Source organism: Oncorhynchus tshawytscha, linkage group LG29, assembly GCF_018296145.1.
Source record: "Oncorhynchus tshawytscha isolate Ot180627B linkage group LG29, Otsh_v2.0, whole genome shotgun sequence".
NCBI classification, from domain to species: domain Eukaryota; kingdom Metazoa; phylum Chordata; class Actinopteri; order Salmoniformes; family Salmonidae; genus Oncorhynchus; species Oncorhynchus tshawytscha.
Window position 1 is genome coordinate 32,335,520 of NC_056457.1, and position 25,441 is coordinate 32,360,960.

Below are 25,441 nucleotides of genomic sequence, written 5' to 3' on the forward strand. Positions count from 1 at the left end.
AGACAGGGGGATATGTAGACAGGGGAGACAGGGGGATATGTAGACAGGGGAGACAGGGGGATATGTAGACAGGGAGACAGGGGGATATGTAGACAGGTAAGACAGGGGGATATGTAGACAGGGAAGACAGGGGGATATGTAGACAGGGAAGACAGGGGATTTGTAGACAGGGAGACTGGGGATTTGATGACAGGGGAGACAGGGGATATGTAGACAGGGAAGACAGGGGGATATGTAGCCAGGGGAGACAGGGGGATATGTAGCCAGGGAGACAGGGGGATTTGTAGCCAGGGAGACAGGGGAGACAGGGGGATTTGTAGCAAGGGGAGACAGGGGGATATGTAGACAGGGGAGACAGGGGAGACAGGGGGATATGTAGACAGGGGAGACAGGGGGATATGTAGACAGGGGAGACAGGGGATATGTAGCCAGGGAGACAGGGGGATTTGTAGCCAGGGAGACAGGGAGACAGGGGGATATGTAGACAGGGTAGACAGGGGGATATGTAGACAGGGGAGACAGGGGGATATGTAGACAGGGGAGACAGGGGATTTGGAGACAGGGAATTTGTAGCCAGGGGATATGTAGACAGGGGAGACAGGGGATATGGAGACAGGGGAGACAGGGGATTTGGAGACAGGGGAGACAGGGGGATATGTAGACAGGGGAGACAGGGGGATTTGGAGACAGGGGAGACAGGGGATTTGTAGACAGGGAGACAGGGGATTTGTAGACAGGGAGACAGGGGATTTGTAGACAGGGGAGACAGGGGATTTGTAGCCAGGGAGACAGGGGAGTAGCCAGGGGAGACATGTAGACAGGGGAGACAGGGGGATATGTAGACAGGGGAGACAGGGGATTTGTAGCCAGGGAGACAGGGGATTTGTAGCCAGGGGAGACAGGGGATTTGTAGACAGGTGTTACGCACGCCTCTATGAAGAGGGAACGCAACACCCTGCTACAACTAAACTCTCTGTGAAGCGAAAAAGGTATGGACTGTAGGTGCGAGTAAAAATGACAACAAGCAGAATGTGGTACCGTTTACAAGGACTTTATTCCTTTACACGGTAATATGGGGAAAAGGGGCTGGACGGAACCAAAGCAAAGAAAGTAAATCTCAAACCCCCCTCTCCTATCTTACCTGCCTACCCACTACTTACCTAATTTAGCACCACCTGGTGCCCTAACCAAAATACAAGGGGTGGTCCGCCCAGGTCTTACCTAGTGTGTCTAGACAGCGAATATGCTACGGGTATATGTATGCCCGCGGGCCTCTTGCCTAAGCACTCCCTAGGTGCCTTCCCCTTCCCCCTGGGAACAAATGAAACAGAATATTAAACAATTTTAAACAAACTAAGAAACAAAAGGATGTCAAATAAGCTCTATCTGAGCAACAAACTCACAGAACATACCACTTTCCAACAAAATCAACCTCTATCACAATCAATCAATCAATCAATCAATCAATCAATCAATCAATCAATCAATCAATCAATCTCAGCAATCCCTACCTCCAGCAAAATCTCTACCTCCAAAAAGAAGAGATCTCCCCCTGAACAGAACACTGGCTTTTATATAGTGTCAGAAGGAATGGGTAATTGGAGACAGCTGCGTCTTGACGAGGGGGCGGGGTCAGCTCTCCAATTAGCCCTGGAGTCGACCAATCAGCTGCTTGAGGGATTTCAGGAAGCCATTTCCTGAAATAAACACATGTAAATACACAAACTACAACACATAATCTGGGGAACGTAACAACAGGGGAGACAGGGGGATTTGTAGCCAGGGGATATCTAGACAGGGAGACAGGGGGATTTGTAGCCAGGGGAGACAGGGGGATTTGTAGCCAGGGGAGACAGGGGGATATGTAGACAGGGGACAGGGGAGACAGGGGATATGTAGACAGGGGAGACAGGGGATTTGTAGCCAGGGGAGACAGGGGGATTTGTAGACAGGGAGACAGGGGATTTGTAGCCAGGGGAGACAGGGGATTTGTAGCCAGGGGAGACAGGGGGATTTGTAGACAGGGGAGACAGGGGATTTGTAGACAGGGGAGACAGGGGATTTGTAGCCAGGGAGACAGGGGAATATGTAGACAGGGGAGACAGGGGGATTTGTAGACAGGGAGACAGGGGATTTGTAGACAGGGAGACAGGGGATATGTAGACAGGGGAGACATGGGGATTTGTAGACAGGGGAGACAGGGGGATATGTAGACAGGGGAGACAGGGGGATTTGTAGACAGGGGAGACGGGATTTGTAGACAGGGGAGACAGGGGATTTGTAGACAGGGAGACAGGGGGATTTGTAGACAGGGAGACAGGGGATATGTAGACAGGGGACACAGGGGGATATGTAGACAGGGGACACAGGTGGATATGTAGACAGGGACAAGGGGGATATGTAGACAGGGGACACAGGGGATATGTAGACAGGGGAGACAGGGGGATATGTAGACAGGGGACACAGGGGATATGTAGACAGGGGAGACAGGGGGATATGTAGACAGGGGACACAGGTGGATATGTAGACAGGGAGACAGGGGGATATGTAGACAGGGGACACAGGGGATATGTAGACAGGGGAGACAGGGGATATGTAGACAGGGGAGACAGGGGGATTTGTAGACAGGGGAGACAGGGGGATATGTAGACAGGGGAGACAGGGGGATATGTAGACAGGGGACACAGGGGATATGTAGACAGGGGAGACAGGGGATATGTAGACAGGGGACACAGGTGGATATGTAGACAGGGGACACAGGGGGATATGTAGACAGGGGGCCAATACATCTGTCTATGTTCAATTATTTGAAGTCCTTCCTCATTAGGTTATCACCAGAATGGAAGTATTCAGTAGACAGATTCGGTAACACTTTATAGACGGTTTACTGGATTAAAATGTGAATTCTTTTGAAAGCTATAAAGCCATGATCATGAATCAGAGGTTCGGTATGATGTGACTTACATTTTGTGTAAATGCAATAGATTATGGTTGCTTGACATTGTAACTGTTGAAACAAAGATTAAGGTGCATTGGGAAGTTCTTGTCAGATTGTAAATCGTGTTGTATCTTCTCTCTCTCTCCAACAGCTGAACCAGTGGATGTGCTGAAAGTATTAGACTTTCACAATTCCCCAGCAGGAGTTAGGAAAACATCAGGATTTTGCACAAACCGAAGAGCATCTAAGCCAGACACAGCCTACAGTGTTGGAAAGCAAGCCCAGATCAGTGCCCCCACCAAGCAGCTTTTCCCAGGTAAGACAAAACATGATTTTCCATCCCTCCGTTCCCCTCCACCCTCTCTCTGTTTTACCCCAAATAGTTTAACACCAATCCCCAGAGAGAGAGAATCTGGCTGAGAGAACTAGCTAGTCTAACACCAACCCTAGAGAGAGAGAATCTGGCTGAGAGAACTAGCTAGTCTAACACCAACCCTAGAGAGAGATAATCTGACTGAGAGAACTAGCTAGTCTAACACCAACCCTAGAGAGAGGGAATCTGGCTGAGAGAACTAGCTAGTTTAACACCAACCCCAGAGAGAGAGAATATGGCTGAGAGAACTAGCTAGTCTAACACCAACCTAGAGAGAGGGAATCTGGCTGAGAGAACTAGCTAGTTTAACACCAACCCTGGAGAGGGGGAATCTGGCTGAAAGAACTAGCTAGTCTAACACCAACTCTAGAGAGAGAGAATCTGACTGAGAGAACTAGCTAGTCTAACACCAACCCTAGAGAGAGGGAATCTGGCTGAGAGAACTAGCTAGTTTAACACCAACCCCAGAGAGAGAGAATATGGCTGAGAGAACTAGCTAGTTTAACACCAACCCCAGAGAGAGAGAATCTGACTGAGAGGACTAGCTAGTCTAACACCAACCCTAGAGAGAGAGAATCTGACTGAGAGAACTAGCTAGTCTAACACCAACCCTAGAGAGAGAGAATCTGGCTGAGAGAACTAGCTAGTTTAACACCAACCCTGGAGAGGGGGAATCTGGCTGAGAGAACTAGCTAGTCTAACACCAACCCTAGAGAGAGGGAATATGGCTGAGAGAACTAGCTAGTTTAACACCAACCCTAGAGAGAGGGAATCTGGCTGAGAGAACTAGCTAGTTTAACACCAACCCTGGAGAGGGGGAATCTGGCTGAGAGAACTAGCTAGTCTAACACCAACTCTAGAGAGAGGGAATCTGGCTGAGAGAACTAGCTAGTCTAACACCAACCCTAGAGAGAGGAATCTGGCTGAGAGAACTAGCTAGTCTAACACCAACCCTAGAGAGAGGGAATCTGGCTGAGAGAACTAGCTAGTTTAACACCAACCCCAGAGAGAGAGAATATGGCTGAGAGAACTAGCTAGTTTAACACCAACCCCAGAGAGAGAGAATCTGACTGAGAGAACTAGCTAGTCTAACACCAACCCTAGAGAGAGAGAATCTGACTGAGAGAACTAGCTAGTCTAACACCAACCCTAGAGAGAGAGAATATGGCTGAGAGAACTAGCTAGTTTAACACCAACCCTAGAGAGAGGGAATCTGGCTGAGAGAACTAGCTAGTCTAACACCAACCCCAGAGAGAGAGAATCTGGCTGAGAGAACTAGCTAGTTTAACACCAACCCCAGAGAGAGAGAATCTGACTGAGAGAACTAGCTAGTCTAACACCAACCCTAGAGAGAGAGAATCTGGCTGAGAGAACTAGCTAGTCTAACACCAACCCTGGAGAGACTGGAGAATAACACCAACCCTAGAGAGAGAGAATCTGGCTGAGAGAACTAGCTAGGCTGAGGGGAAGAGGGGGAATAACACCAACCCTGGAATCTGGCTGAGAGAACTAGCTAGTCTAACACCAACCCTAGAGAGAGAGAATCTGGCTGAGAGAACTAGCTAGTTTAACACCAACCCTGGAGAGGGGGAATCTGGCTGAGAGAACTAGCTAGTCTAACACCAACTCTAGAGAGAGGGAATCTGGCTGAGAGAACTAGCTAGTCTAACACCAACCCTAGAGAGAGGGAATCTGGCTGAGAGAACTAGCTAGTTTAACACCAACCCCAGATAGAGAGAGAGAATCTGACTGAGAGAACTAGCTAGTCTAACACCAACCCTAGAGAGAGGGGATCTGGCTGAGAGAACTAGCTAGTTTAACACCAACCCTAGAGAGAGGGAATCTGGCTGAGAGAACTAGCTAGTTTAACACCAACCCCAGAGAGAGAGAATATGGCTGAGAGAACTAGCTAGTTTAACACCAACCCCAGAGAGAGAGAATCTGACTGAGAGGACTAGCTAGTCTAACACCAACCCTAGAGAGAGGGAATCTGGCTGAGAGAACTAGCTAGTTTAACACCAACCCTAGAGAGAGGGAATCTGGCTGAGAGAACTAGCTAGTTTAACACCAACCCTAGAGAGAGGGAATCTGGCTGAGAGAACCAGCTAGTTTAACACCAACCCCAGAGAGAGAGAGGATCTGGCTGAGAGGGAAGGCTTGAGTGGAATGAAACAAATGAACTCAATGGCCGTCATGTTGAAATAGTAAACTATTGTTATAAGTCTGGATTATGCACCAGAGTTGTTTCAGGTGTTTTATGTGAGACAGTAGATACTGACTTATTTCATGTGGGTGTTAAAACCCAAGTTGGATTCATTCTGTCATGATCGTCGTATGGAATGGACCAAGGTGCAGCGTAGTGAGCGTACATTTCTCTTTATTATAAATGTTGCCAACAACCACGACGCTTACTAGGGCTATAGTGCCACTAACAATATCAACTACCCACAACTAAGGTGGAAAAACAGGCTGCCTAAGTATGATTCCCAATCAGAGACAACAATAGACAGCTGCCTGTGATTGGGAACCATACCCGGCCAAAACACACAGAAATACAAAACATAGAATGCCCACCAAACATCACAACCTGACCTAACCAAATGGAGAAATAAAACATCTCTCCAAGGTCAGGGCGTGACACATTCATAGATCTGTTTAGTTGGACTAACTCATGTCCTAATGTCCTCTTAAAGTTTTGCAGGATATTTGTAGAAATTGTATTCCTCATTGGCGCAACCTTTTCAAATCGCTAATGGAGAATTGTTTGTGTTTAAATAAACTCAGGAAAAGTGTCAAATCAAATCAAATCAAATTTATTTATATAGCCCTTCGTACATCAGCTGATATCTCAAAGTGCTGTACAGAAACCCAGCCTAAAACCCCAAACAGCAAGCAATGCAGGTGTAGAAGCACGGTGGCTAGGAAAAACTCGCTAGAAAGGCCAAAACCTAGGAAGAAACCTAGAGAGGAACCAGGCTATGTGGGGTGGCCAGTCCTCTTCTGGCTGTGCCGGGTGGAGATTATAACAGAACATGGCCAAGATGTTCAAATGTTCATAAATGACCAGCATGGTCGAACAGTTGAAACTGGAGCAGCAGCACAGTCAGGTGGAAGTTGAAACTGGAGCAGCAGTGTCAATAAATCTATTTTAATGTTCAGACATTGGTTGCCCCCCCAAATTGGCTCTTCTGAAAGGAAAATTGTACTCTAAATACGAGAGATTTTACACGTTCAATATCATTGCCCTAAAAGGTATATCGTTGTCATCAAGCCTGGAAATGTATGTACGTGGTTAAAGTAGTATACGATTAGCTCAGGTCCCGTGTGGCTTAGTTGGTAGAGTTTGATGCTTGTAACGTCAGGGTTGTGGGTTTGATTCCCTCTGGAGTGAATAAATGATTCGTTTAGGTCTATCTGGATGCTTGTAACGTCAGGGTTGTGGGTTTGATTCCCTCTGGAGTGAATAAATGATTAGTTTAGGTCTATCTGGATGCTTGTAACGTCAGGGTTGTGGGTTTGATTCCCTCTGGAGTGAATAAATGATTAGTTTAGGTCTATCTGGATGCTTGTAACGTCAGGGTTGTGGGTTTGATTCCCTCTGGAGTGAATAAATGATTAGGTTAGGTCTATCTGGATGCTTGTAACGTCAGGGTTGTGGGTTTGATTCCCTCTGGAGTGAATAAATGATTAGTTTAGGTCTATCTGGATGCTTGTAACGTCAGGTTGTGGGTTTGATTCCCTCTGGAGTGAATAAATGATTAGTTTAGGTCTATCTGGATGCTTGTAACGTCAGGGTTGTGGGTTTGATTCCCTCTGGAGTGAATAAATGATTAGTTTAGGTCTATCTGGATGCTTGTAACGTCAGGGTTGTGGGTTTGATTCCCTCTGGAGTGAATAAATGATTAGTTTAGGTCTATCTGGATGCTTGTAACGTCAGGGTTGTGGGTTTGATTCCCTCTGGAGTGAATAAATGATTAGTTTAGGTCTATCTGGATGCTTGTAACGTCAGGGTTGTGGGTTTGATTCCCTCTGGAGTGAATAAATGATTAGTTTAGGTCTATCTGGATGCTTGAAAGACTGTAAACCTGGGGTAGTTGCAGAACAAATTAGACCTTACACACCACAAAAACACACAAACACAATGTGTGTCTATAGGAAACTGAATGCGATTGTGTAAATGTAAAGGGTAACTGAATTGAAAAGTCCTCACCTGTGATTTCTGTTTTTTGTTACTCAATAATACACATCTTATGATTGAATCAGTCACATCTTATGATTCAATCAGTTACATCTTATGATTCAATCAGTTACATCTTATGATTCAATCAGTCACATCTTATGATTCAATCAGTTACATCTTATGATTCAATCAGTTACATCTTATGATTCAATCAGTTACATCTTATGATTCAATCAGTTACATCTTATGATTCAATCAGTTACATCTTATGATTGAATCAGTTGCATCTTATGATTGAATCAGTAACATCTTATGATTGAATCAGTCGCATCTTATGATTGAATCAGTAACATCTTATGATTGAATCAGTTACATCTTATGATTGAATCAGTTACATCTTATGATTGAATCAGTTGCATCTTATGATTGAATCAGTAACATCTTATGATTGAATCAGTCGCATCTTATGATTGAATCAGTAACATCTTATGATTGAATCAGTAACATCTTATGATTGAATCTTATGATTGAATCATTCGCATCTTATGATTGAATCAGTCACATCTTATTATTCAATCAGTCACATCTTATGATTGAATCAGTTCCCTGTATTTCAAATCCGATCTAACATGTGTTTTGTGCATTGTGTAGGGGGGGTATTACTGTATCTGTAATTCTAACCTGATCTAACATGTGTTTTGTGCATTTTGTAGGGGGGGTATTACTGTATCTGTGTAATTCTAACACAACCTGTGTTCTGTAGGAGGTGAGTTCCCTGAAGACTTCTCCATCCTGACCACCCTCAGGCCCAAGGCCGGCCTCCAGTCCTTCCTGCTGTCTGTCTACAGTGAGCAGGGCGTGCAGCAGCTGGGAGTGGAGGTGGGACGCTCACCCGTCTTCCTGTATGAGGACCAGAGTGGCAGGCCCGCTCCTGAGGGCTACCCGCTGTTCCGCTCTCTCAACCTGGCCGACGGAAAGTAAGTCAAGACTGAGCTACCACTACTGCTGCTGGTTGGTCTCACAGAGAACAGGGAGAGAGACGGAGGGAGGGAGACCATCGCTGTTCACAGAGACCAGGGAGAGGGGCGGCAGGGTAGCCTAGTGGTTAGAGTGTTGGACTAGTAACCGGAAGGTTGCAAGTTCAAACCCCCGAGCTGACAAGGTACTAATCTGTCGTTCTGCCCCTGAACAGGCAGTTAACCCACTGTTCCTAGGCCGTCATTGTAAATAAGAATTTGTTCTTAACTGACTTGCCTAGTTAAATAAAGGTTAAATAAAGGTAAAATAAAAAATAAAAATAAAAAGAGGGAGACCATCTCTGCTCACAGGGGAGAGGGAGCGAGGGAGACCATCTCTACTCACAGAGACCAGGGAGAGGGAGAGAGGGAGACCATCGCTGTTCACAGAGACCAGAGAGGGAGAGAGGGAGACCATCTCTGACCACAGAGAACAGGGAGAGGGAGACCATCTCTGACCACAGAGACCAGGGAGATGGAGACCATCTCTGCTTACAGAGACCAGAGAGAGGGAGACCATCTCTGACCACAGAGACCAGGGAGAGGGATAACATTGCTATTTACAGAGACCAGGGAGAGGGAGACCATCTCTGCCCACAGAGACCAGGGAGAGGGATAACATTGCTATTTACAGAGACCAGGGAGAGGGAGACCATCTCTGCCCACAGAGACCAGGGAGAGGGAGACCATCTCTGCCCACAGAGACCAGGGAGAGGGAGACCATCTCTACTCACAGAGACCAGGGAGAGGGAGACCATCTCTGACCACAGAGACCAGGGAGAGGGAGACCATCTCTGCTTACAGAGACCAGGGAGAGGGAGACCATCTCTGCTTACAGAGACCAGAGAGAGGGAGACCATCTCTGCTTACAGAGACCAGGGAGAGGGAGACCATCTCTGCTTACAGAGACCAGGGAGAGGGAGACCATCTCTGCTTACAGAGACCAGGGAGAGGGAGACCATCTCTGCTTACAGAGACCAGGGAGAGGGAGACCATCTCTGCTTACAGAGACCAGGGAGAGGGAGAGAGGGATAACATCTCTGCTTACAGAGACCAGGGAGAGGGAGAGAGGGAGACCATCGCTGTTTACAGAAACCAGGGAGAGGGAGACCATCGCTGCTTACAGAGACCAGGGAGAGGGAGAGAGGGATAACATCTCTGCTTACAGAGACCAGGGAGAGGGAGAGAGGGAGGCCATCTCTGCTTACAGAAACCAGGGAGAGGGAGAGAGGGATAACATCTCTGCTTACAGAGACCAGGGAGAGGGAGACCATCTCTGCCCACAGAGACCAGGGAGAGGGAGACCATCTCTGACCACAGAGACCAGGGAGAGGGATAACATTGCTATTTACAGAGACCAGGGAGAGGGAGACCATCTCTGCCCACAGAGACCAGGGAGAGGGAGACCATCTCTGCCCACAGAGACCAGGGAGAGGGAGACCATCTCTGACCACAGAGACCAGGGAGAGGGATAACATTGCTATTTACAGAGACCAGGGAGAGGGAGACCATCTCTGCCCACAGAGACCAGGGAGAGGGAGACCATCTCTGCCCACAGAGACCAGGGAGAGGGAGACCATCTCTGACCACAGAGACCAGGGAGAGGGATAACATTGCTATTTACAGAGACCAGGGAGAGGGAGACCATCTCTGCCCACAGAGACCAGGGAGAGGGAGACCATCTCTGCCCACAGAGACCAGGGAGAGGGAGACCATCTCTACTCACAGAAACCAGGGAGAGGGAGACCATCTCTGACCACAGAGACTAGGGAAAGGGAGACCATCTCTGCTTACAGAGACCAGGGAGAGGGAGAGATGGAGACCATCTCTGCTTACAGAGACCAGAGAGAGGGAGACCATCTCTGCTTACAGAGATCAGGGAGAGGGACACCATCTCTGCCCACAGAGACCAGGGAGAGGGAGACCATCTCTGCCCACAGAGACCAGGGAGAGGGAGACCATCTCTGCCCACAGAGACCAGGGAGAGGGAGACCATCTCTGACCACAGAGACCAGGGGGAGACTATATCTGCCTACGGAGACCAGGGAGAGGGATAACATTGCTATTTACAGAGACCAGGGAGAGGGAGACCATCTCTGCCCACAGAGACCAGGGAGAGGGATAACATTGCTATTTACAGAGACCAGGGAGAGGGAGACCATCTCTGCCCACAGAGAGCAGGGAGAGGGAGACCATCTCTGCCCACAGAGACCAGGGAGAGGGAGACCATCTCTGACCACAGAGACCAGGGAGAGGGAGACCATCTCTGCCCACAGAGACCAGGGAGAGGGAGACCATCTCTGCTTACAGAGACCAGGGAGAGGAAGACCATCTCTGCTTACAGAGACCAGAGAGATGGAGACCATCGCTGTTTACAGAGACCAGGGAAAGGGAGACCATCTCTGCCCACAGAGACCAGGGAGAGGGATAACATTGCTATTTACAGAGAGCAGGGAGAGGGAGACCATCTCTGCCCACAGAGACCAGGGAGAGGGAGACCATCTCTGCTTACAGAGACCAGGGAGAGGGAGACCATCGCTGTTTACAGAGACCAGGGAGAGGGAGACCATCTCTGCTTACAGAGACCAGGGAGAGGGAGACCATCTCTGCTTACAGAGACCAGAGAGAGGGAGACCATCTCTGCTTACAGAGACCAGGGAGAGGGACACCATCTCTGCTTACAGAGATCAGGGAGAGGGAGACCATCTCTGCTTACAGAGACCAGGGAGAGGGAGACCATCTCTGCTTACAGAGACCAGGGAGAGGAAGACCATCTCTGCTTACAGAGACCAGAGAGAGGGAGAGATGGAGACCATCTCTGCTTTCAGAGACTAGGGAAAGGGAGACCATCTCTGCTTACAGAGACCAGGGAGAGGGAGAGATGGAGACCATCTCTGCTTACAGAGACCAGGGAGAGGGAGACCATCTCTGCTTACAGAGACCAGGGAGAGGGAGACCATCTCTGCTTACAGAGACCAGGGAGAGAGAGACCATCTCTGCTTACAGAGACCAGAGAGAGGGAGACCATCTCTGCTTACAGAGACCAGGTAGAGGGTGACCATATCTGCCCACAGAGACCAGGGAGAGGGAGAGGGAGACCATCTCTGCTTACAGAGACCAGGGAGAGGAAGACCATCTCTGCTTACAGAGACCAAGGAGAGGAAGACCATCGCTGTTTACAGAGACCAGGGAGAGGGAGACCATATCTGCCTACAGAGACCAGGGAGAGGGAGACCATCTCTGCTTACAGAGACCAGGGAGAGGGAGACCATCTCTGCTTACAGAGACCAGGGAGAGGGATGTTGGGGAGGGAGGAAGGAGGAGGGCTGGTTAAAGACTGAAAACAGAGCTTAGTTAAGTTTGTGTGTGTCTCTTCACTCAGACTCTATTCATACTCAAACCCTGGTGCGACCCCCTCTAGAATATACTTTAGCCATGTCATGTGCAAGGAGCTTTCTGATTGGAGGGGTTATGGTCCTGGGTTGCAGCACGGGGGATAGGAGAGGGTTATGGTCCTGGGTAGTAGCAGCAGTATGGGGGATAGGAGAGGTTATGGTTAGGGGTCCTGGATAGTAGCAGCAGTATGGGGGATAGGAGAGGTTATGGGTAGGGGGTCCTTGATAGTAGCAGCAGTATGGGGAATAGGAGAGGTTATGGTTAGGGGGTCCTGGATAGTAGCAGCAGTATGGGGGATAGGAGAGGTTATGGTTAGGGGGTCCTGGATAGTAGCAGCAGTATGGGGGATAGGAGAGGTTATGGTTAGGGGGTCCTGGATAGTAGCAGCAGTATGGGGGATAGGAGAGGTTATGGTTAGGGGGTCCTGGATAGTAGCAGCAGTATGGGGGATAGGAGAGGTTATGGTTAGGGGGTCCTGGATAGTAGCAGCAGTATGGGGGATAGGAGAGGTTATGGTTAGGGGGTCCTGGGTAGTAGCAGCAGTATGGGGGATAGGAGAGGTTATGGTTAGGGGTCCTGGATAGTAGCAGCAGTATGGGGGATAGGAGAGGTTATGGTTAGGGGGTCCTGGGTAGTAGCAGCAGTATGGGGGGATAGGAGAGGTTATGGTTAGGGGGTCCTGGATAGTAGCAGCAGTATGGGGGATAGGAGAGGTTATGGTTAGGGGGTCCTGGATAGTAGCAGCAGTATGGGGGATAGGAGAGGTTATGGTTAGGGGGTCCTGGATAGTAGCAGCAGTATGGGGGATAGGAGAGGTTATGGTTAGGGGGGTCCTGGATAGTAGCAGCAGTATGGGGGATAGGAGGGGTCTAAGACAGTGGATTAGTGGGGAGCAGCAGGGACTATCATGGGGAACCTGACGTCGGCCATGAACCCTGTCCCTCTTTTTTCTTTAAAGAGGGAAACGTGGAGGAGGGATTGTGGGGGCAGGATGAAAGAGGAGAGGTACGTTAACCTTACAGTATTAACCTCCTGGATTACCTCATCCAATCAGATTCCTTGCAGAGAGTCTCTTAGCTTCCGTCAGATCCTGTCTAATGCTCTGCGTTCAGAAACCCCAGAATTCTCCCTGGGAGCTGCGGCTTAGTGTACAGGAGCCCGTGGCGACAAAGGGTTTTATTGTGTTTCTCTGGGTTATTTAGGCAGACACACCTTGGGTTGTGTTTTTTTTGTGACAGTATGTTTTCTTGGGCTTGACGAGAAGCTGTAACTCAGTCAGTGGACATTTTGACCTAGGTAGATTTAAGAATGATATATTCCACTTAAAGTAAAATGTCATGTTATTAAGATATACAGTGCCTTGCGAAAGTATTCGGCCCCCTTGAACTTTGCGACCTTTTGCCACATTTCAGGCTTCAAACATAAAGATATAAAACTGTATTTTTTTGTGAAGAATCAACAAAAAGTGGGACACAATCATGAAGTGGAACGACATATTGGATATTTCAAACTTTTTTAACAAAACAAAAACTGAAAAATTGGGTGTGCAAAGCATAGTTGAACAGTGAAAAAAAGGATAGTATTGCTCTAGTGTCATTCAAAGGGAAGGAATTCAAACATTTCCAAGGCACCTGTGGAAGTAGCCGTCAGATATGCGAGTGCATTTCATTTATAAGTATAAATAAAAAAATAGGAAAAAAATAACAGAATATGAACAGAATATTTATTCTGTAGCCAGTTTGTAATACACTGGAATGATGCATAATTGGCTGACAAACGCAAATGCTTGGGTTTCTATCGTAATGAGAGATATACAGGACGAGGATTGTCATCCGAGGGCAGCCATTTTGGTTCAACCACTGTTGGTTCTTGAACACTGGTCACTTTAATGATTTTCACTCATCAATCTACACACAATACCCAGTAATGACAAAGCAACAACTGGTTTTTAATACATTTAAAAAATAAACTGTAATATCAAAAATCATCCTCCTCCTTCTCCTCTCTCAGTCTCTTCCTCCTCTCTCCTTCTCCTCCTTCTCCTCTTCCTCCCCAGGCTCCTCTCTCCTTCTCCTCTTCCTCCCCAGGCTCCTCTTCCTCCCCAGGTCTCTTCCTCCTCTCTCCTTCTCCTCCTTCTCCTCTTCCTCCCCAGGCTCCTCTCTCAGTCTCTTCCTCCTCTCTCCTTCTCCTCCTTCTCCTTTCTCAGGCTCCTCTCTCAGTCTCTTCCTCCTCTCTCCTTCTCCTCTTCCTCCCCAGGCTCTCTTCCTCCTTTTTCCTCCTCCTCCCTCCTCTCCTCTCTCCTTCTCCTCCTTCTCCTCCTTCTCCTCTTCCTCCCCAGGCTCCTCTCTCAGTCTCTTCCTCCTCTCTCCTTCTCCTCCTTCTCCTCTTCCTCCCCAGGCTCCTCTCTGTCTCTTTCCCTCTCCTTCTCCTCCTTCTCCTCTTCCTCCCCAGGCTCCTCTCTCAGTCTCTTCCTCCTCTCTCCTTCTCCTCCTTCTCCTCTTCCTCCCCAGGCTCCTCTCTCAGTCTCTTCCTCCTCTCTCCTTCTCCTCCTTCTCCTCTTCCTCCCCAGGCTCCTCTCTCAGTCTCTTCCTCCTCTCTCCTTCTCCTCCTTCTCCTCTTCCTCCCCAGGCTCCTCTCTCAGTCTCTTCCTCCTCTCTCCTTCTCCTCCTTCTCCTCTTCCTCCCCAGGCTCCTCTCTCAGTCTCTTCCTCCTCTCTCCTTCTCCTCCTTCTCCTCTTCCTCCCCAGGCTCCTCTCTCAGTCTCTTCCTCCTCTCTCCTTCTCCTCCTCTCCTCTTCCTCCCCAGGCTCCTCTCTCAGTCTCTTCCTCCTCTCTCCTTCTCCTCCTTCTCCTCTTCCTCCCCAGGCTCCTCTCTCAGTCTCTTCCTCCTCTCTCCTTCTCCTCCTTCTCCTCTTCCTCCCCAGGCTCCTCTCTCAGTCTCTTCCTCCTCTCTCCTTCTCCTCCTTCTCCTCTTCCTCCCCAGGCTCCTCTCTCAGTCTCTTCCTCCTCTCTCCTTCTCCTCCTTCTCCTCTTCCTTCCTCCTCCCAGTCTCTTCCTCCTCTCTCCTTCTCCTCCTTCTCCTCTTCTCCCCAGGCTCCTCTCTCAGTCTCTTCCTCCTCTCTCCTTCTCCTCTTCCTCCCCAGGCTCCTCTCTCAGTCTCTTCCTCCTCTCTCCTTCTCCTCCTTCTCCTCTTCCTCCCCAGGCTCCTCTCTCAGTCTCTTCCTCCTCTCTCCTTCTCCTCCTTCTCCTCTTCCTCCCCAGGCTCCTCTCTCAGTCTCTTCCTCCTCTCTCCTTCTCCTCCTTCTCCTCTTCCTCCCCAGGCTCCTCTCTCAGTCTCTTCCTCCTCTCTCCTTCTCCTCCTTCTCCTCCTTCCTCCCCAGGCTCCTCTCAGTCTCTTCCTCAGTCTCCTTCTCCTCCTTCTCCTCTTCCTCCCCAGGCTCCTCTCCCTCCTTCTCCTCTTCCTCCCCAGGCTCCTCTCTCCTCCAGTCTCTTCCTCCTCTCTCCTTCTCCTCCTTCTCCTCTTCCTCCCCAGGCTCCTCTCTCAGTCTCTTCCTCCTCTCCTCCTTCTCCTCCTTCTCCTCTTCCTCCCCAGGCTCCTCTCTCAGTCTCTTCCTCCTCTCTCCTTCTCCTCCTTCTCCTCTTCCTCCCCAGGCTCCTCTCTCAGTCTCTTCCTCCTCTCTCCTTCTCCTCCTCTCCTCATCCTCCCCAGGCTCCTCTCTCAGTCTCTTCCTCCTCTCTCCTTCTCCTCCTTCTCCTCTTCCTCCCCAGGCTCCTCTCTCAGTCTCTTCCTCCTCTCTCCTTCTCCTCCTTCTCCTCTTCCTCCCCAGGCTCCTCTCTCAGTCTCTTCCTCCTCTCTCCTTCTCCTCCTTCTCCTCTTCCTCCCCAGGCTCCTCTCTCAGTCTCTTCCTCCTCTCTCCTTCTCCTCCTTCTCCTCTTCCTCCCCAGGCTCCTCTCTCAGTCTCTTCCTCCTCTCTCCTTCTCCTCCTTCTCCTCTTCCTCCCCAGGCTCCTCTCTCAGTCTCTTCCTCCTCTCTCCTTCTCCTCCTTCTCCTCTTCCTCCCCAGGCTCCTCTCTCAGTCTCTCCTCCTCTCTCCTTCTCCTCCTTCTCCTCTTCCTCCCCAGGCTCCTCTCTCAGTCTCTTCCTCCTCTCTCCTTCTCCTCCTTCTCCTCTTCCTCCCCAGGCTCCTCTCTCAGTCTCTTCCTCCTCTCTCCTTCTCCTCCTTCTCCTCTTCCTCCCCAGGCTCCTCTCTCAGTCTCTTCCTCCTCTCTCCTTCTCCTCCTTCTCCTCTTCCTCCCCAGGCTCCTCTCTCAGTCTCTTCCTCCTCTCTCCTTCTCCTCCTTCTCCTCTTCCTCCCCAGGCTCCTCTCTCAGTCTCTTCCTCCTCTCTCCTTCTCCTCCTTCTCCTCTTCCTCCCCAGGCTCCTCTCTCAGTCTCTTCCTCCTCTCTCCTTCTCCTCCTTCTCCTCTTCCTCCCCAGGCTCCTCTCTCAGTCTCTTCCTCCTCTCTCCTTCTCCTCCTTCTCCTCTTCCTCCCCAGGCTCCTCTCTCAGTCTCTTCCTCCTCTCTCCTTCTCCTCCTTCTCCTCTTCCTCCCCAGGCTCCTCTCTCAGTCTCTTCCTCCTCTCTCCTTCTCCTCCTTCTCCTCTTCCTCCCCAGGCTCCTCTCTCAGTCTCTTCCTCCTCTCTCCTTCTCCTCCTTCTCCTCTTCCTCCCCAGGCTCCTCTCTCAGTCTCTTCCTCCTCTCTCCTTCTCCTCCTTCTCCTCTTCCTCCCCAGGCTCCTCTCTCAGTCTCTTCCTCCTCTCTCCTTCTCCTCCTTCTCCTCTTCCTCCCCAGGCTCCTCTCTCAGTCTCTTCTCTCCTTCTCCTCCTTCTCCTCCTTCTCCTCTTCCTCCCCAGGCTCCTCTCTCAGTCTCTTCCTCCTCTCTCCTTCTCCTCCTTCTCCTCTTCCTCCTCCCCAGGCTCCTCTCTCTTCTCCTCCTTCTCCTCTTCCTCCCCAGGCTCCTCTCTCAGTCTCTTCCTCCTCTCTCCTTCTCCTCCTTCTCCTCTTCCTCCCCAGGCTCCTCTCTCAGTCTCTTCCTCCTCTCTCCTTCTCCTCCTCCTCCTCTTCCTCCCCAGGCTCCTCTCTCAGTCTCTTCCTCCTCTCTCCTTCTCCTCCTTCTCCTCTTCCTCCCCAGGCTCCTCTCTCAGTCTCTTCCTCCTCTCTCCTTCTCCTCCTTCTCCTCTTCCTCCCCAGGCTCCTCTCTCAGTCTCTTCCTCCTCTCTCCTTCTCCTCCTTCTCCTCTTCCTCCCCAGGCTCCTCTCTCAGTCTCTTCCTCCTCTCTCCTTCTCCTCCTTCTCCTCTTCCTCCCCAGGCTCCTCTCTCAGTCTCTTCCTCCTCTCTCCTTCTCCTCCTTCTCCTCTTCCTCCCCCTTCTCCTTTCTCAGGCTCCTCGTCCTCTCTTCTCCTCCGGATCCTCTTCCTCAGGACAGTGTTTTGACTGTGCGCCTCCAGCTCTCTCTTGCTCTTTCCCGACACACACTTTCCACAATGTTCAACACGTCTGTCATGCCGAGTAACCCAGAAGGAGGATTACGTTTGGAGTTTAATGAGTATAACCCAGTGTTAAACAGAATGTCCTGGAGGGGGCTCAGGAGGTGTTGGGTACACGCGTGGCCACGTCCCAAATGGCACCCTCTTGTTTAGTGCTATGGTCAATAGGGTGTAGGGTTTCCTTTTGAGACGCAAACAATGTCTGTCTGTTTGTGGAGGTTTTTGTTAGTCTGGTTAAAACCTGCTGTTTCAATTGGTGAACGCACCATTCAGTCTGGTCACAGCAGGGTTTTGGCAGCAGTCTAATCTGATTGTACAGTATCTAACCATGCGTCTCTGTGTTGCTCTTGTTCCCTCTAACAGGTGGCATCGTGTGGCCATCAGTGTGGAGAAGAAGACGGTTACCGTCATCGTGGACTGTAAACAGAAGATCACCAAACCCCTCCTCAGGGGTGACCGTGCCTCCGTTAACACCGAAGGGATCACCGTGTTCGGAACCAGGATCCTTGACGAAGACGTCTTCCAGGTAAAGACAGGATGTTGGATAGGATGCTGGGCTGTACATTCTGCTTGGTTGCTGTAACATGGTGATGTTAACCTCATCCCCAGTCTAATTATGCATAGTGCATATAAGCCTGGAACAGCAATGACTCAAATCTGTCGTGTGTGGGAGTAAAAGAGGTGCACAAATACACTGAACAAAAATATAAACGCAACATGTAAAGTGTTGGTCCCATGTTTCAATATAAGATCCCGGAAAAAGCTTATTTCTCTCAGATGTCTTTACTTCCCTGTTAGTGAGCATTTCTCCTTTGCCAATATAATCCATCCACCTGACAGGTGTGGAATATCAAGAAGCTGATTAAACTGCATGATTGTTACACAGGTGTACCTTGTGCTGGGGATAATAAAAGGCCACTCTAAAATGTGAAATTTTGTCACACAACACAATGCCACAGATGTCACAAGTTTAGAAGGAGTGTGCAATTAACATGCTGACTGCAGGAATGTCCACCAGAGTTGTTGCCAGAGAATTTTATATTCATTTCTCTACCATAAGCCTCCTCATTTTTGAGAATTTGGCATAAATGTGTATGACAGCGTGATCCTGTTCCCGGCAATATCTAGCAACTTCATAGACCAACAATCAACAGCCTGATCAACGCCATGTGTTGCGCTGTGTGAGGCAGATGGTGGTCACACCAGATACTGAATGATTTTATGATCTACGCCCTACATTTTTTTAAAGGCGTCTGTGACCAACAGATGCATATCTGTATTCCTTTGAAATCCATAGATTAGGGCCTAATGAATTTATTTCAATTGACTGATTTCCTTAAACAGTTGAAGTCAGAAATTTACATACACCTTAGCCAAATACATTTAAACTCAGTTTTTCACAATTCCTGACATTTAATCCAAGTAAAAAAGTCCCTGTCTTAGGTCAGTTAGGATCACCACTTTCTTTTAAGAATGTGACAGAATAATAGTAATAATTCATATTTTTTGTTCAGTGTATCTTTGTCCTTGTTGACTTTAAGAGGAATCCAGAATCACAGGTGTCGTTGTATCAGTTGCAGTTCATCTTTGTTGATATTTAATCAGCTCTGGTTGTGTGTGACTTGATGACTCATTGACATAGAGACAAACATGCAGGAGGAGGCTGTGTGAAATACATAGCATTCAGTCTTGCACCTAGGGTGTTCATTTTTAACTATGAATAAAATGGTATGCTCTGAAAGTTTATTGGCTTATATGGTGTTGTGTCTCTTTAGAATCTGAACAACGGAGATGTAATGTCTGTATTTCTTTGGGTTAGAATACGAGAAACGTCTAATTTGTTTGTACATCAAACAATCAAATTAATTTGGCCTTTTTCAGTTCTGCCCACACATTTTCTATAGGATTGAGGTCAGGGCTTTGTGATGGCCACTCCAAATACCTTGACTTTGTTGTCCCTAAGTCATATTGCCACAGCTTTGGAAGTATGCTTGGGGTCCTTGTCCATTTGGAAGACCCAAGCTTTAACTTCCTGACTGATGCCTTGAAATGTTGCTTCAATATATCCACGTAGTGTTCCTTCCTCATGAAGCCATCTATTTTGTGAAGTGCACCAGTCCCTCCTGGAGCAAAGCACCCCCACAACATGATGCTGCCACCCCCGTGCTTCACAGTTGGGATGGTGTTCTTCAGCTTGCAAGCCTCCCCCTTTTTCCTCCAAACATAATGATGGTCATCATGGCCAAAAAGTTATATTTTTGTTTCATCAGACCAGAGGACATTTCTCCAAAAAGAACGATCTTTGTCCCCATGTGCAGTTGCAAACCATAGTCTGGCTTTTTTATGGCCGTTTTGGAGCAGTGGCTTCTTCCTTGCTGAGTGGCCTTTCAGGTTATGTTGATATAGGACTCGTTTTACTGTGGATATAGATACTTTTGTACCTGTTTCCTCCAGCATCTTTACAAGATCCTTTGCTGTTGTTCTGGGATTCATTTGCACTTTTCGCACCAAAAAACGCTCATCTCTAGGAGACAGAATGCGTCTCCTTCCTGAGCCTTATGACGGCTGCGTGTTTAACTCTCAATTGTGTAGCTATCTCTCTGTTGTGTAGCTGTCTATCTGTTATGTAGCTACTCTATCTCTCTATGTACCTATCGCTCTGTTGTGTTGCTATCTCTCTGTTGTGTAGCTACCTCTCTGTTGTGTTGCTATCTCTCTGTTGTGTTGCTACCTCTCTGTGGTGTAGCTACCTCGCTGTTGTGTTGCTACCTCGCTGTTGTGTTGCTACCTCTCTGTTGTGTAGCTATATCGCTGTTGTGTAGCTATCTCGCTGTTGTGTAGCTATCTTGCTGTTATGTAGCTATCTCTCTGTTGTGTAGCTGTCTCTCTGTTGTGTAGCTGTCTCTCTGTTGTGTAGCTGTCTCTCTGTTGTGTAGCTATCTCTCTGTTGTGTAGCTATCTCTCTGTTGTGTAGTTATCTTGCTGTTATGTAGCTATCTTGCTGTTATGTAGCCATCTCTCTGTTGTGTAGCTATCTCTCTGTTGTGTAGCTATCTCGTTGTTGTGTAGCTATCTCGTTGTTGTATAGCTATCTCTCGGCTCTTGTTGCTCTGCTCTATTACAAAATGAGCAGTGCTGAGTGCTCACCTTCATGACCATGTTTGAGTCCCAAATGGCACCTTATTCCCTATATAGTGCACTACTTTTGTGGACCCTGGTCAAAATAGTGAATAGCTGTCTATTGCTCAGGTCAGTAGACTTGGGTAGCTTGATGTTAAACCTCTGGTAGGCTACTAAAACCCTGTAAGCTTGTTATTAAAGATCTAGACCTAAACCCTCTGTTAGACAGAGTGGAACTTCTGGGGTGATGGGTTCACTGAAGACAACGCTGGCCTGTAGGAATGTTTTGTTGTCCACTGTCTGTAGGTGCTTTTCATTTGAAGGAGAAAATAGAAGTTAAAATGTCACTGAAGCTACGAGGGAAATACTTTTGCTCTACTGTAATAAACTGGTTTTAGTGGTTAACGAGTAGTGTTTTCTGTTTTGTGGCCTAAAAAGTGTAATCTGAGCACGATGTTTACATAGTTTACATGTTTACATGTTTACATAGTTTACATAGTTTACATGTTTACATAGTTTACATGTTTACATAGTTTACATGTTTACATAGTTTACATAGTTTACATAGTTGACATGTTTACATAGTTTATATGTTTACATAGATTACATGTTTACATGTTTACATAGTTTACATGTTTACATAGTTTACATGTTTACATAGTTTACATAGTTTACATGTTTACATAGTTTACATGTTTACATAGTTTACATGTTTACATAGTTTACATGTTTACATAGTTTACATAGTTTACATGTTTACATAGTTTACATGTTTACATAGTTTACATGTTTACATGTTTACATAGTTTACATGTTTACATGTTTACATAGTTTACATGTTTACATAGTTTACATGTTTACATGTTTACATAGTTTACATGTTTACATGTTTACATAGTTTACATGTTTACATAGTTTACATGTTTACATGTTTACATAGTTTACATGTTTACATAGTTTACATGTTTACATGTTTACATAGTTTACATGTTTACATAGTTTACATGTTTACATAGTTTACATGTTTACATGTTTACATAGTTTACATGTTTACATAGTTTACATGTTTACATAGTTTACATGTTTACATAGTTTACATGTTTACATAGTTTACATAGTTTACATGTTTACATGTTTACATGTTTACATAGTTTACATGTTTACATGTTTACATAGTTTGCATGTTTACATAGTTTACATGTTTACATAGTTTACATGTTTACATGTTTACATAGTTTACATGTTTACATAGTTTACATGTTTACATAGTTTACATGTTTACATGTTTACATGTTTACATAGTTTACATGTTTACATAGTTTACATAGTTTACATGTTTACATAGTTTACATGTTTACATAGTTTACATGTTTACATGTTTACATAGTTTACATGTTTACATGTTTACATAGTTTGCATGTTTACATAGTTTACATAGTTTACATAGTTTACATAGTTGACATGTTTAGATAGTTTACATGTTTACATAGTTTACATGTTTACATAGTTTACATGTTTACATAGTTTACATGTTTACATAGTTTGACATGTTTACATAGTTTATATGTTTACATAGTTTACATAGTTGACATGTTTACATAGTTTATATGTTTACATGTTTACATAGTTTACATGTTTACATAGTTTACATGTTTACATAGTTGACATGTTTACATAGTTTATATGTTTACATAGTTTACATGTTTACATGTTTACATAGTTTACATGTTTACATGTTTACATAGTTTGCATGTTTACATAGTTTACATGTTTACATAGTTTACATGTTTACATAGTTTACATGTTTACATGTTTACATAGTTTACATAGTTTACATGTTTACATAGTTTACATGTTTACATAGTTTACATGTTTACATGTTTACATGTTTACATAGTTTACATGTTTACATGTTTACATAGTTTACATGTTTACATGTTTACATAGTTTACATGTTTACATAGTTTACATGTTTACATAGTTTACATGTTTACATAGTTTACATGTTTACATAGTTGACATGTTTACATGTTTACATAGTTTACATGTTTACATGTTTACATAGTTTACATGTTTACATAGTTTACATGTTTACATGTTTACATAGTTTGCATGTTTACATGTTTACATCGTTTACATGTTTACATGTTTACATAGTTTGCATGTTTACATAGTTTACATGTTTACATAGTTGACATGTTTACATGTTTACATGTTTACATAGTTGACATGTTTACATGTTTACATAGTTTACATGTTTACATGTTTACATAGTTTGCATGTTTACATAGTTTACATGTTTACATGTTTACATGTTTACATAGTTGACATGTTTACATGTTTACATAGTTTACATGTTTACATGTTTACATAGTTTACATGTTTACATAGTTTACATGTTTACATGTTTACATAGTTGACATGTTTACATAGTTGACATAGTTTACATGTGTACATGTTTACATAGTTGACATGTTTACATAGTTGACATGTGTACATGTTTACATGTTTTAGTTGACATGTTTACATATGTTTACATGTTTACATAGTTTACATGTTTACATGTTTACATGTTTACATAGTTTACATGTTTACATAGTTTACATGTTTACATGTTTACATAGTTTACATGTTTACATAGTTTACATAGTTTACATGTTTACATGTTTACATAGTTTGCATGTTTACATGTTTACATAGTTTACATGTTTACATGTTTACATGTTTACATAGTTTACATGTTTACATAGTTTACATGTTTACATAGTTTACATAGTTTACATGTTTACATGTTTACATAGTTTACATGTTTACATAGTTTACATGTTTACATGTTTACATAGTTTACATGTTTACATAGTTTACATGTTTACATAGTTTACATGTTTACATGTTTACATAGTTTACATGTTTACATGTTTACATAGTTGACATGTTTACATAGTTTACATAGCCATAAGTACATGTTTTCCTGAAGGAACTTCATTTGTGCTAGTTTGTTCCTGGCATGATGTTTGACCCACACTAGTAATGGTGACCTCCATTCCATCTTCTCCTCTGTAGTCTCAGACATTCTATATCCCATTCTTATGTTCTAGTGTTTTTGCTGTGTTTAATCTCTCTGGGTCCCCAGTTCGGGCAGGGGTGGACGGTCAGAGGAATGTAAATAATAACTAATTGTCTTGTGAGGGGGAGGTAAAGGTCACCACCCTGGATACAGGGGACAGGTCACCACCCTGGTGTGGATGCAGGGGACAGGTCACCACCCTGGTGTGGATACAGTGGACAGGTCACCACCCTGGATACAGGGGACAGGTCACCACCCTGGATACAGGGGACAGGTCACCACAATGGATACAGGGGACAGGTCACCACCCTGGCGTGGATACAGGGGACAGGTCACCACCCTGGTGTGGATACAGGGGACAGGTCACCACCCTGGTGTGGATACAGGGGACAGATCACCACCCTGGATACAGGGGACAGGTCACCACCCTGGTGTGGATACAGGGGACAGGTCACCACCCTGGACAGGGGACAGGTCACCACCCTGAATACAGGGGACAGGTCACCACCCAGGATACAGGGGACAGGTCACCATCCTGGTGTGGATACAGGGGACAGGTCACCATCCTGGTGTGGATACAGGGGACAGGTCACCACCCTGGATACAGGGGACAGGTCACCCTCCTGGTGTGGATACAGGGGACAGGTCACCACCCTGGATACAGGGGACAGGTCACCACCCTGCATACAGGGGACAGATCACCACCCTGGATACAGGGGACAGGTCACCACCCTGGTGTGGATACAGGGGACAGGTCACCACCCTGGTGTGGATACAGGGGACAGGTCACCACCCTGGATACAGGGGACAGGTCACCACCCTGGATACAGGGGAGGGGACAGGTCACCACCCTGGATACAGGGGACAGGTCACCACCCCTGGTGTGGATACAGGGGACAGGTCACCATCCTGGTGTGGATACAGGGGACAGGTCACCACCCTGGATACAGGGGACAGGTCACTACCCTGTATACAGGGGACAGGTCACCACCCTGTATACAGGGGACAGGTCACCGTTTTACTTGCGTTTAAGAGCAGTTGGAGGCCACGGAAGGAGTGTTGTATGGCATTGAAGCTCGTTTGGAGGTTAGATAGCACAGTGTCCAAGGAAGGGCCAGAAGTATACAGAATGGTGTCGTCTGCGTAGAGGTGGATCAGGGAATCGCCTGCAGCAAGAGCAACATCATTGATATATACAGAGAAAAGAGTCGGCCCGAGAATTGAAACCTGTGGCACCCCCATAGAGACTGCCAGAGGACCGGACAACATGCCCTCCGATTTGACACACTGAACTCTGTCTGCATAGTAGTTGGAGAACCAGGCAAGCAGTCATTAGAAAATCGAGGCTAGTGAGTCTGCCGATAAGAATATGGTGATTGACAGAGTCGAAAGCCTTGGCCAGGTCGATGAAGACGGCTGCACACTACTGTCTTTTATCAATGTCGGGTATGATATCGTTTAGTACCTTGAGCGTGGCTGAGGTGCACCCGTGACCGGCTCGGAAACCAGATTGCACAGCGGAGAAGATACGGTGGGATTCGAGATGGTCAGTGACCTGTTTGTTGACTTGGCTTTCAAAGACCTTCGATAGGCAGCGCAGGATGGATAGAGGTCTGTAACAGTTTGGGTCCAGGGTGTCTCCCCCTTTGAAGAGGGGTATGACCGCGCAGCTTTCCAGTCCTTGGGGATCTCAGACGATACAAAAGAGAGGTTGAACAGGCTGGTAATAGGGGTTGCGACAATGGCGGTGGATAGTTTCAGAAATAGAGGGTCCAGATTGTCAAGCCCAGCTGACTTGTACGGGTCCAAGTTTTGCAGCTCTTTCAGAA

At 46.7% G+C, this 25,441-nt stretch overlaps 1 protein-coding gene across 1 annotated transcript in view; it reads left to right on the forward strand.

Annotated features, from left to right (window-relative positions):
- Window positions 1–25,441, forward strand: part of LOC112236786 (collagen alpha-1(XI) chain-like) — a 251,133-nt gene that overhangs the window by 11,549 nt on the left and 214,143 nt on the right. The window contains exons 2-4 of the mRNA XM_042308834.1: window positions 3,090–3,254; window positions 8,255–8,468; window positions 17,789–17,951. Coding sequence (XP_042164768.1) covers window positions 3,090–3,254; window positions 8,255–8,468; window positions 17,789–17,951 — 542 coding nt within the window. The remainder of the gene's footprint in view (window positions 1–3,089; window positions 3,255–8,254; window positions 8,469–17,788; window positions 17,952–25,441) is intronic.